General features: G+C 48.9%; 1 protein-coding gene across 2 annotated transcripts in view; it reads right to left on the reverse strand.

Moving 5' to 3' along the window:
• Positions 1-13,378, reverse strand: part of ENTREP2 (endosomal transmembrane epsin interactor 2) — a 117,527-nt gene that overhangs the window by 49,414 nt on the left and 54,735 nt on the right. For both annotated transcript variants that reach the window (XM_049782701.1, XM_049782700.1), the window contains exon 2: positions 10,827-10,883. In XM_049782701.1, the coding sequence (XP_049638658.1) occupies positions 10,827-10,883 (57 nt within the window). The remainder of the gene's footprint in view (positions 1-10,826; positions 10,884-13,378) is intronic.

A 13,378-nucleotide genomic window follows, 5' to 3' on the forward strand; every position in this document is an offset into this window, starting at 1 on the left:
ATCTTTTTTTTTTTTTTTTTTTACTCATATTCTTAAGAATCAGAATCAAGGGCTGGAGTAGTAAGACGTTTGCCTTGCATGCAGCTGACCCAGGACAGACCTGAGTTCAATTCCCAGCATCCCATATGGTCTCCCCCAAGCCTGCCTGGGAGATTTCTGATTGCAGAGCCAGGAGTGACCCCTGAGAGCCACTGGGTGTGGCAAAAAAAAAAGTCAGAATCAAGACTTGACTAGAAAAGAAAAACCAAGCCAGGACAGAGGACTTTAGATAGAATTCAGCCCTACCCAGGAGGACTAAAAGACCAGCCCCATGATGTGTATTTTGCAGAGCACTCATTCATTAGAGTGCAACCAGCAGAGAACAGCTAATTTATGGGGGGGTCACACATGCCAAGTCCACCCCTGGGAGAACTTTACTGCCACACTATCCCCATCACTCCATTCAAGGCACAGACACGGATTAGGCAGATGACACAAGCACGAACAAAACACAGCTCCTCAGCAAGTGGGCTGGCAACTAGAATAATTGAGAAGGAAAGAAGCGACCTTTGAATAAAAACAGGCAAGGCCATGTTGAATTAAATAAATAACGATGGGGCTGGATGGCGATGGATGGAGGCCTTTGTGCTTAGGCCCCAGCCACGTGGCTTCATCCCCATCCAGCCGGCGAGTTCCAGGCCCAGGTGAAACGCGAAATCACTCACTCACAGGCAGGCTTCAGGAAGCATTAACTTTATTCATACCCTATTCACCACATGTGTGTGGCCTATCTCATAACCTTTTAAGCACTAGTTATTCTTGGCCCTGCATCTAAACTCCTTTCTGCCATCTTCCTTAGAGCGCCCAGCAGCGCAGAAAGGGCCAAGAGCCAAAAGCGCAAAAAGCCAAAACGGCCCAATTCCCTTGGTTCAAGCCTTATATCACATTTCCCAGACCCCTCCCAGGAATGGGAGGGTCTAGCAGGTAAGGTTACACCTATTATCCGGTTCCCAAGACCCCTCCCAGAAAAGGGTGGGTCTAGGGTTTTAAATAGGTACACCCACAAGGCCAGACCCCCAAACATGAGGGGCTGGAGCCGGATTCTCTGGAGGTTCCCGTGCAAAGACCCAGTCTCAGATCGAAGGCCATCACTTATGCAGAATGGAACGTGAGTGTCCCATTAAAACCTTCCTAAGTGCTGGTTTGTTAAAAGGCTTCGGGGCCATTAGGCGGAGCGGGCAGGAAATGCCGAAGTCTGTCCTGATCGTGTTTCCACGTCAGCCAGGTCAAGGGGCTGCGGCCTGGAAGACAGCCAGAGCCCAGCGCCACCAGAGCTGACGGGTCACCGGGCAGGCCAGACCAGTGGCAGGGATGCACCTGAACTTGACTTTGAATGAGTGCACAGGTGCCCAGGCAGTGTTTGCCCCCAGAGTGCCAAGGGTGTGGCCTCTCAGAGAGATGGGGTGTCACTCCCGAATTTCTTTGGCCCGCCTAATAGATGCTGTCTTCTTTTAAATTAATTTGAACGACATTTAAATTAATTTTTCATTTAATTGTAATTTTAGTTTTAATTTAAAGAGTCCCGATTTACAAAGTCCCCGAGAGCTGAGTTTCATGCGCACCAGGATCCAGCACCAATCCCATTGCCAGGGTCAACTTCCTGTCACCAGTGTCCCCAAGTTCTCTCCTGCCCCTGGCCCAGCTGCCACCAGGACAGACACATGATAGAGCTCAGTGGTCGAAGGTTGGGTCTCGGGTCTGTGCATGGATATCCAACCAGACGCTTTGCATGGGGCTCTGCTCCCCGTTATTTCCCCTTCTCATCATATATTCTCTATGCACACATACACACACACTCAGACATAAACACATAATCACACACATAGACACACACATACTAACTTACATGTACATTCATACATACACATGCACACACATACATTCCCTCTCATCCCCCAACTGAGAACAAGATGAAGGCCTGGGGGAAATATCGCGGGAGGACTTTTTATGGGCAACACAAGCGACCAACTGCTCATGTGGATGAAGCCGGCATGGCGTGTCTGGGGGTGTGAGAGTGTGAAGCAAGTCACAAGAGAAGCTGGTGCTAAAGCCAATGACCAAGACAAAGGCTGTGATGGAAGCCTCAGGTCCCAAGACCAGAACATTGGAGAGACGCAGGCCTGGAAGCAAATGCCAATGCGGGAACTAACCCACACACAGTGAAGGGGGCAAATGGGTTCTCACACACACCAGCTTTCTGCTCTCAAGAAGCAGGGACAGAACCAGGTCACAGGCGCCTCGTTTGTGGGGCCTGCAGACTCAGAGCACAAAGTGGGCCTGGAAAAGGCATAAGGAAAGGGCTGAACCTATGCCTAGCGGAGATCTTCAGAGAACCAGGAGAGACGAGGTTGGCGCCAGGGCAGTCCCGTAATGGCAGACATCCTCCAGGGCTTCTGGACAGGTATCAAAAGTCTCCATCATCAAGGACACAAACAGGAGGGACCCCCCAGCTTGGGTGCGGCAAAAAGGCCTCAGATTAAACTTTCAGCAGAAAAGCCAACTTGCAAAGGACCAATGGAACTGAGAAAGACTTTTTGTACCTTCAAGTGTGAAATCCTGGTTGGATCCCAGTTCAGATGCCAGGTGAAGAATGAGGAGAAGAAAACTTCTGTTCATCACCGATGATGCTACTTTATTTTATTTTTTTCCATTCTTGGGCCACATCTGGCGGTACTCAGGGCTCCTCCTGGCTCTGTACTCAGGAATCACTCCTGGTGGCACTCATGGGATGCCAGGAATTGAACCCCGATCTACCATGTGTCAGGCCAGTGCCTTCCACAATGTATGTACTTTAGCTCTGGCCCCACCGGTGATGTTACTTTCAAATCAATTTTAATCAATTCTTCTATATGGGGCTGAACCACATATTGTGAATCTAATTAAGAAACACTGACTCTCATTCATTCTTTCATGCCCGATCAGATTTTTCCTTTTTGATAAAAATGAAAACCTACAGAATAAAAACAGGGGTACAATAGGGACATTTCATTATTATTACTTATTGTCTGTCTTAAAAGTGTTCCTGATAAAAGATAAGGCCTGTGCTTAATATTCTTCATTAAAAAGTTGGACATTTCAAAGAAAATCTGATAATTAAAAGCCTGCGAGTTACAATTTGTTAAAACTGGGAGCATAGAGAGAGAGTTCTTCAAAATGCATATTAAATTCACTTTCCATTAGTACAGTTCAGCATTTTGTTCTTATGATTTGTATGCTTGGTAATACTTTTAAAATTAACTGTGCCGCCGACAGACACATCGCATACTTCTCGGCCGTAATAATTTTTCTAATGCTATATCTTTATAATGGTAATTGCCTCCTTTCTGAGAAAAGACATGTTTTAAGTCTTACTGACACTCTTTCATTACTTCTCTTTTATTAGCGCCACCTCAGCACATTCGATTTTTTTTTTCTAAATGACGTTTTCCTCCCAGGACACAGGAAAGAACCCCCCAAGGCAGGCAGTGCTCAAGGAAGGGAGGCAATTCAGCTGGGGTGGGGAGGGTTGTCTGGGGGTACACCATCCAGTCCTGGTGATAGGACCAAGCAGAGGGCCTCTGGTGTCCCCCATATTTAGTGGGTCTCACCATCCAGGTAAGATTAGCATTTGGCTTGGAGAGGAGTAATACTTAGACTGAGCTTGAGGGTCTGACACTCTGAGATTCACAGACTCCCTGACATTTCCAAGGTACCTTGTTTCTGGCCATGCCAACTCTGAGTAGCTCCAGGGGTTGAGGGAGCCACCACTTGGGGTTCAGGTAGGCAAGTACCCCATTCCACTGTGCTACCGTTCTGGCTCTTCCCGGCAGAAGACTTCAAGAAGCAGTTCCTCCTTTGTGTTCTCTCCACTCCCCAGAATTTGGCAGACATTATAAACCTACAGACTCCAGAATCTCAGCCAGCCCAAAGTGTGGCCAAAATGATGAATAAAAACTGCATTGTCTGTGGGCTGTCTGCATGAACATGGGTATGAAGGTAGCAGGGGAGGATTTGTGTAATGATCCATCCATACACTCTGTGGGAAGATGTGTAAGACCACTGAAGCTAAGCTATGAGAAAACATAGAGTTGGAACATAACAAAGGGAATTAAATATTTTTCTGGGGGGGGCACACCCAATGGTGCTTAGGGGTTCCTCCTGGCTCTGTGCTCGGGAATCACTGCTGGCAGGCTTGGGGGACCATATAGGATGCTGGAAATTGAACTCGGGTCAACTGCATGCAAGGCAAATTGCTCTGCCCCCCATAATTAAGTAATGTTTTAATTAATCAGAACAACCCCAAAGAAGGCAGGATGGAGAGAACAGAGAGTAGCTGAAATATATATATATATATATATATATATATAAACCAGACAGCAAGATTTCATTTCTCACTTGAGTCCCTTTGATCTGATTTATGCACTCATATTTTTGGTGGAATTTTCTGGAGGACAGGATTTCATTGATTTGTGGGATTCCTTCGAAAAGTAATTATTTTCTGTGTTAAGTGGTTAATATTTTATCCCAGGCTGCTATTAGTCTTTGTCTTTTAATTTTTAACGAAATGTCTATTTTAAATGCAGAGCTGTGCGCTTTTCCAGTTGTGGAAAAAACTGCTTTATTTTCATGTTGATTTGACTGCTCCCATGTGTTTGCTCTTCAGTAAGTTTTAGAGGCAGTTTGTCGAGTTCAGAGGTGATAATTGTTCAGCCTTGTGATGAGATTGGCTTCACGGCACTTTTCTGAGTAAATGAAGTCCACGCTATTGAGAGACGCTATTTCCCATGATCATTCCTGTGACCATACCTCTCTGTGCCATCTTGTAGCTGGTCACCACATGCCATAGTGGACCATCCCACACATTGGATCATTCATCCATTGGTACTTCAAATGATATTTTTGCTCTGGGAGCCTTTCTTTCATCTGGCTTCCCCCCCCCTTTCTTAGAAATGACTTATGGTGTCCTGATGGACAAAGAGTGGACAGAAACAGTTTTAAGGCCATCCTGGTGGGATTCAGCCTCTAGCTATTCAGACCCTCCTCAAGGTGTGTGAAGATGCTTCACAGATGTGACTAAATCCATGGCCTGCCAGTGGACTTGGAAGAAAGACCATCTTAAATATTTAGACTGTGTCCAAGTCCACTGAAATTCCACTAAAACAGTCCACTGACATTCCACTAAAATTTCCTGGAAACAGTCCACAAAGGTCCACTTGAAGCAATACACTGAAATTCTACCAAAACAATCTACTCAAATAGTCCACCAACAGGCTGTAAGGAAAGCTGAGCGGGGATCCCTGAAAAGGAGAAATTCCATGGCACCTGTTTTCAGACTCGCCCAACTATCTCCCCAAAATATATCCCCCCAATTCTCCAGTTCCCTCTCCATGTGTTTTCCTGACTGAGCGCTCACAGAGCCTCCTGGGTCACAGCCAATCTCCTGTGACCATGGACACAGGGCCTGGAGGATGGATGCTGTTTGCCTCTGCCGACTCGGCACAAAAGGAGAAAGCAGGAAGGTAAGAAAGAGAACAAGGTGGTCCTTCTGGTGGCCATGGCTGGGCCCACCCAAGAGTGTCTACAGACCACGGTTTGGGGGAGGTACTGAGGTGCAGGGCAGACACGAGGTCCTGGTGCAGAGCTGCCCACATGGCTGAAGGCCAGTCTTCGGGCACAAACTTCCTTGCTTGCTCATCAACTCAGTCTCATCCCAGAGCCATAATTGGGCCACTGACTTCTGGTGACACATCACCCAGCACTGCTGGGCACCCCTCAGCTCACACGGAGGGTAGAAGTGAGTCTAGGGGTTCCTAGTCACCAGCAGGTTGGGGGGGATTTTCTTAGGGGGAAGCGACCAGAGAGAGGGGCCTGGTGTTCTTTCATGCTTCCCTCTCTCAAATATCGGGGTGCCCAGAGTCAGCAGCTGCACCAGCAGACTCAAGCAGCAGAGAGCACCCCAACCCTGCTGACCCCACACATCTCGCCCCCAAAGTTGGGCTCAGCTGTTTGAACCCACTGGAGCTTTCCCCCCAGCTACTGCCAGGAGGTGGGTGAGACACCAAATCCTTCACCCAATGCCTTGAGAAAGCAGCCCTTTAAATATTTTTCTTGGGGGCGGGTGGTGGTGGATGGGAGGGGTGAAGTGATAGGGTGTTTGTCTTGCATGCAGACATCCCAGCATCCCATATAGTCCCCCAAGCCTGCCAGGAGGAATTTCTGAGTGCAGAGTCAGGAGGAACTCCTGAGCACTGCCAGGTGTGGCCCAAAAACCAAATAAGTAGAAATTAAAAGGAATTTTTTCTTGGGGTGGGGGAGGAAGGAGATGGGGGGAGTTGGTGGTGGGAAGGTTGCACTGGTGAAGGGGGGTGTTCTTTCTTACAACTGAAACCCAACTACAAACATGTTTGTAATCATGGTGCTTAAATATACTATAAAAATAATAATAATAATAATAAATATGTTTCTATTTTTTTTAAGGCTCTGGGGCTACAACCCATGATGCTCAGGGGTTACTCCTGTTACTCTATTACTGTTACTAATCTGTTAAGTTGTTACTCCTGGATCTGCACTAAGGAATCACTCTTGGGGCTCAGGGGACCCTATGGGATGCTGGGGATTGAGCCTGTGTCGTCTGCATGCAAGGCCAGTTACGGGCACTCCCTGCTGAACTATTGCTCTGACCTTGGCCCTTAGATCTATGCTGCAGTCTCAGCGGCAGGGACCTTTTTCTAGAAACCGCTGCCAATGATGAGAATTCAACTGTCTATTGGACACAGATCCTGTCATTTTTGCTTCTCTCAGCCACAATACTTAATGAAACGCCAACACCTAGGGATGGGCATCTTCGGTGTGAACTCGAGCCTGGAATTTTCTTTTCTTTTCTTTTTTTTTCTTCTTTATTTTTGGTCTTTGGGTTTATCTCCCTTCATTGCCATGTGGACCATCTTCCAATGTCAGGAGACTTAGGAAACCCATTTTCTGCATGTATTTTTTGTTTGTTTTGGGGCCACGCCTGCTGGTGCTCAGGGGTTCCTCCTGGCTCTGTGCTCAGAAATTGCTCCTGGCAAGCTTGGGGGACCATATGGGACGCTGGGGATAGAACCCATGTCAGTCCTTGATCAACCACATGCAAGGCAAACACCCTACCGCTGTGCTATCACTCCGGTCCCTGCATGTATTAACTTCTTTTTCAGGGCGGTGTTTGAAATTCGGCCCCAGCAGAAGTCTTTCCTGCTGGGCCTGTCGGGATCCCAGAACTCGCCTCCTGCAGACTTGTCTGCCTGTATTTTGTGGTGGGTGTGGGAGAGAAATGCGTGGATCTCTTTGACCTTTCTTTTGCCTTTTAGAAGCTGCAAGGCTTTTCCTTCCAACACCTGAACTAAGCTAACTTCAATAAGCCATTTTAAAATTCAGGTGAGGTAAAGGTTACTGCATTTAATGTAAATCTATTTGGAGCTATTGTTTATTCAGAAAACTCATTCTCAAGCTACTTGGGGCTGCCGGCTGTCCCCAGACATCTCTGCATTTATTGAACCTCCTTTTATTTGCTCTGATTGCTGGTCTCCAATGTGCCCGTCTTTTGTTTGGATCCAGCAGCGGCTCGTTTTTTTTGATGGGAAACATAAGGAAAACCCACTTTGTGCAGGAGACTAAGAGCATGCATAGAAAGTGGGCAGACAGAGGTCCCTAAGAAGGGACCTTCAGGCTCCCTCAAATGCAGAATGAAGTCAACACTGCCTTGGGCTGTGCCAGGAGGCATGGCCTGCCCTTGGATGCCGGCCCCCTGTCCCCAGGGGACACTGGGCCCAGGTGAGAAGCACTGGAGCCCTAAGAGAAGACAGGAGCTCCCTCAACACTCTCAAAGTCACCTCAAAAAGAATGTGCCTGGGGCCGGAGAGATAGCATGGAGGTAAGGTGTTTGCCTTTCAGGCAGGAGGTCATTGGTTTGAATCCCGAAGTCCCACATGGTCCCTAGTGCCTGCCAGGAGCAATTTCTGAGCCTGGAGCTAGGAATAACCCCTGAGCACTGCCGGGTGTGACCCAAAAACCACACACACACACACACACACACACACACACACACACACACACACGAAAGAAAGGAAAGAAGGAAGGAAGGAAGGAAGGAAGGAAGGAAGGAAGGAAGGAAGGAAGGAAGGAAGGAAGGAAGGAAGGAAGGAAGGAAGGAAGGAAGGAAGGAAGGAAGGAAGGAAGAAGGAAGGAAAGAAGGAAAGAAGGAAAGAAGGAAAGAAGGAAAGAAGGAAAGAAAGAAGGAAAGAAGGAAAGAAAGAAAGAAAGAAAGAAAGAAAGAAAGAAAGAAAGAAAGAAAGAAAGAAAGAAAGAAAGAAAGAAAGAAAGAAAGAAAGAAAGAAAGAAAGAAAAGAAAAGAAAAGAAAAGAAAAGAATGTGCCAAGGAAGGAAGGAAGGAAGGAAAGAAGGAAAGAAAGAAGGAAAGAAGGAAAGAAAGAAAGAAAGAAAGAAAGAAAGAAAGAAAGAAAGAAAGAAAGAAAGAAAGAAAGAAAGAAAGAAAGAAAGAAAGAAAGAAAAGAAAGAAAGAAAAGAAAAGAAAAGAAAAGAATGTGCCCAAGGGGCCTTGACTGCAGGTGAGACCCCTGAGCTTGGCCAACTAGGCTCCATCCCCAGCACTCGTGTGTGTGGCCACCAAGTGTGGCTGGGGTGATCCGGGAGACCAACCCTGAGGTCCCCGAGTGGCAGCAATGGGGCTCATCTTAGCCTCTGACCCATTAGCTGAGAACTTGGTTAAGGCAGGGGAAGGGGAGATAGGGACAAGGAGGTGCAGGGAAAGGAGAAATGAGGGAAGTAAAGGCTTGTAATAGCAACCCCAGTGTTGCAAGTCAGCCCCTGAAGAGGTTGACTGAAGGAGGGACAGAGGATGAGGTCTTTCCCCTCCAGTTCGGAGCTCGCATCTGCCACCCTGTCCAGCCGACGTTTCTGAGGTGAAATGGCGGGTAAACAGCTCGCAGACAGTCAGGCTTGTGGAAATATTAGCTTTATTCGGTGGACAAGACTGAAGTCCAAAGACTCAGCATAAGTTCCAGCCAAAAAAGCCTTTCGCCTTCCACAGACCCTTGTTTTTATCCCCCAGAATCAGGTACCACCCAGTGGTGGGATCAGATACCACCCAATGGTGGAAGCAGAATCAGGTACCACCCTAGGGTGGGGGCAGAATGCCAGGTCACACCCTAGGGTAGGGCACAATCACCGATCAGGGTAGGGTCAGTAACATAATAATCCCATAAAATGTTTGCATACACAACACCCCAGAGTCCAGTATTGGGTTGGGGTGACTGGAAGCACTTGGGAGAAAATTCCATTCGGTCAGGAGGGAGCAAGTCAGGACCAGAGACATAGCACAGAGGGCAGGATGTTTGCCTTGCACAAAGCCAACCCGAGTTCCATCCCCAGCATTCCATAGGGTCCCCCAAACCCACTAAGAGTGATTTCTGAGCTCAGAATCAGGAATAATTCTTTAGGACCACCAGGTGTGGCCCCAAAATCAAGACACACACACAAACACTCCAGTGCTTGCTGCAGCAAAACATTGGCCGCATGAGGCGGTGGATTTGGGATAAATTTTGTGCTATGAAACATTCAGTGTGGCCAAATTTTCTGTGACCCCCCCCCCCATATCCAGTGACAGGACCCTAGATGGATGGGTGGAACACACCGTTTCTAAAACTTAGCACGATGCTGAGTTCAAACCCCTATTGCCAGTCGGACTCTGGCCTTGCTCTCTCTGCAGATCAGAGCATTGGGCCAGATGCCCCCCAGCACCCCAATTAGCTCCCACACATGTGAGAAGGGAGGGTTCTTAAAACACAGCTCAGGGCATTTCTCTCTCCCTCCATTAATATTGAACACACGTCCCTGCCCTGGGCTTAATCACTTAAAGAAGGAGTCTGAATAATTGAGGATGACAAAAAGAACAAAATCTAGGATCCACTCCATTCCCCATCAAACCCAGGAAATCCCTCCCTCCCACCCGACCAAGCTCATAAATATATTCATGCTGGGCAAGAGGGATAAACTCACAGATCAATAACCAGAGTATCCCTGGGGTGCTTTCCAGTCTGGGGGAAACCCTCCTCCCTCTGGCTTCTGCCAACATGATGCAACCTAGGAAGGGGCCCATCCCAGAGCACCTCTTTCTCTGCAAACAGGCATCTCACAGGCTCCCACAAATCTCCCAAAGACCAACCTCCCAAAGCAGAAGAATCAGCCTAGACTAGAGGGTGCATTTGAAAGAAACCACTCAGGGCGGAGTGACAGCACAGCAGGAGGGCATTTGCACTGCAGGCTGCTGATCTCACGGACCTAGTTTTGATTCTGACCTCCCATATGGTCCCGCAAGCCTGCCAAGAGCAATTTCTGAGCGCAGAGCCAGGAGTAACCCCTGAGCACCTCTGGGTGTGGCCTCAAAACAAATAAACAAATAAAAATTACAGAGTAGGGCCAAAGAGATAGCAGAGTGGTAGGGCATTTGCCTTGCATGTGGCCAACCCAGGACAAACCTGGATTCGATTTTCTGCATCCCATATGGTCCTACAAGCCTGCCAGGAGCAACTTCTGAGTGCTGAGCCAGGAGGAACCCCTGAGCACTGCCGCGTGTGGCCCCAAATCCAAAACAATCAAAGGACCCACTCATCAGTGCAGCACTCAGATAAAGAACAGGACCACAGGAATTCTGCAGAGAAGGCAGGGGCCATGCGGAAGCCGCCTCTCTTCCCGCCTTGGGCACCCCTGTGCTCCCCCTTTTAGCACCCCATGCAGACAAGCATGTGACTCACCACGAGGGATAATGGTCTCTTCCAGGACACCACACCGATGAGTCCGGAGAGCAGCACCTGGAAGGGAGCAGAGAGGCAGGTGAGGTGATCTCGAGGAGTCACGTGCCAGGGTGAGAGGTTCGTCTGGCCAGCTCCCGAGCCAGCTGCCGTCCCTAGCAGCAATGGGCTGGCCCATGGATCAAATCTTGGCACTGGCAAGGTCTGGGAAGTGCCGATGGGGGGCCCCTAGTCTCCAGAGGGATCCTCTGGCACAGATGGGGCTGGCTGGGGCAATTCACACACACACACACACACACACACACACACACAGATCCTAAACTTGGTATGACTCCAGGGACCCCTGAATTATCAGCTGAGGGTGGGCAGCCCCCCTCACCCCACTTGCACTGCGACAGAGACGGCTCAAGGTCCTACAGGAGTGGATGCTGGCATGAAACCGGCTCGGCTCAAGGACGAGAATCTGGAGTAATAAAGATGTTCAGATTCAGTTGGAAAGATAGAAAAGTTTCTTAGAAAGGGAAAGAGATCAGGGCGAAGAGATAGCACTGGCCTGTACACGGCCGACCCGGGCTTCAATGCCCAGCATCTCATATGGTTCCCCCATGCACTGACAGGAGTGATTTCTGAGTGCAGAGCCAGAAGTAACCCCTGAGCACTGCTAGGTGTGACCCAACATCCTCACTCCAAAAATAGTAAGAGAGAAAGACATTCCCTAACTGGGAGGTCCTTAGTACAGAACTAAGCAAAGTATGGCTGGTTTTGTGGGGTTTTTATAGAGAAACTGGGTCTCTGTGTTACTTATCAAAGTACCAGAGGGTTTCTATTTGTTTCCCAGTGGTTTTTTTGTTTGTTTGTTTGTTTTGTTTTTTTTGGGGGGTCAGTTTAGGGCCTATTTGTATTTTTCAGAAGATTAAAGTCCCACCCACCATCTTTCCAGCAGAAAAATGGGCCAGTTCTTCCGCCAAACTCTAGAAGAAAATACTGGCCACTGACTAGGTCCTGGCAGCCTAGTCCCTCTTTGAATTTCTTGGAATCGGGTGCAGGGGACAAATCCCCCATTTCTGCATGAGCCACACCTGCAGTTTCCCACAGAAACAACCCAGCTTCATCTCTTATCCTTATCAAACTGCCAGGCCCCAAATTTGTTTCAGATTTATAATTCCTGACACTTCGATATCTTAGAGTAGTGGCAGCCCAGTCAGATCCCAGTAAATCAGATGGGAAAGTCCCCTGGAGACCTCCCAGGAGCAGGGAACCCGAGCACAGAGCCAGGAGTAAGTCCTGAGCATAACCCAGGAATGAGTCCTGAGCACAGAGCCAGGAATAAGCTGGAACACTGCCCAGTGTGGCTCCAAATCCGCCCAGAGCTCCCCACAAATGCAAGTCTCAGGGATGAATTACAATCAGCGCCCCCATGCATTTGAAAGCCCCCTGCCTACCATGCCCAATCCCTCCCTGGCCCCAGCATGTCTGCTGAGGGAGGCAAGGCGGGAGTAACGCTACGTTTCCTTTTTCTGATTCTCCGTTGAAAGTCTCTCCGCCCCACAACAAAAAACAATGTCTTGTTGATACAGAACATCAATTCTATTAAAACCGCATTAGGAATAATGAAAAGCTCCCCGAGAATAATTGTGCCGGCAGATTCAAGGACCCGGATCGACTTCTAAATCCGCTGGATGACAGCACACAGCAAACTGCCTTGCAGACGACTTGCTTCCCTCATCTCCAAACGGGGGTGGGTCAGGGCTGCCGAAGTCCTGCAGTCCGCCACAGCATGGAAGTCCTGGAAGTTCCTAGAACTTTCTAGAAGGCTGCATCTCTCTCCCAGGCCAGAGGCTACATTCCGTCCTGCATCCCTTCTCAGGACCTGCCACATTGCAGGTTCCCTGAACCCCCTTTTCACGGAAACTCCTACTAGCACCCCCAAACACCATGTTCTGCCCCAGGGGAAAGCCTCCTCATTTTCAGAGCCATGGACACCCCCATCTGGTCTACCTCAGGGTCTGAATCCCAAAAGAGTGAGCTCCCAATGTCCACAGCACAGCAAGTCTAGGATAGAATCGTGTGGATTCTGGGGTGTGTGTGGGGGGGGAATCTGGGTCTTGTGTGTCTGTGATGCTACCTCAGAGCCCCAAATAGCTCTGTGGGCAGCAATAATGACAGGTGAAGGCACAGGCTCCAGAGCCCACTGGATTTACAGGGCTGGAACCCCTCACCTGCCCAGACTGTTCCGCACGTGACTCAGGAAGCACAGAGGTTCACAGTGATTCCCCCTTCCAGTGGTCATGGTTGAGCTGTCAAAACTCCAAACTCCAGAGACAGAGAAACTCCAGGCAGGGAAGGAAGGAAACCGCCCTCTCAGGCATCTGAGTCTCCCCTTCACTCACTTACTGGGGTTCTGCTCTGCTTTGCCCGGCCCCAATCTCACTCCTGCAAGGCAAGCCCTTTTTCCATGAGCCACATCCCGGAGTGACACGCGTTTCCACTCAGACCCGGACATCGGGGGTCAAGGTGCCCTGCGAAGCATTGCCAGGGAGGTCTGCCCAGAAGTA

The sequence above is a fragment of the Suncus etruscus genome, chromosome 11 (genome assembly GCF_024139225.1).
Source record: "Suncus etruscus isolate mSunEtr1 chromosome 11, mSunEtr1.pri.cur, whole genome shotgun sequence".
Classification (NCBI taxonomy): domain Eukaryota; kingdom Metazoa; phylum Chordata; class Mammalia; order Eulipotyphla; family Soricidae; genus Suncus; species Suncus etruscus.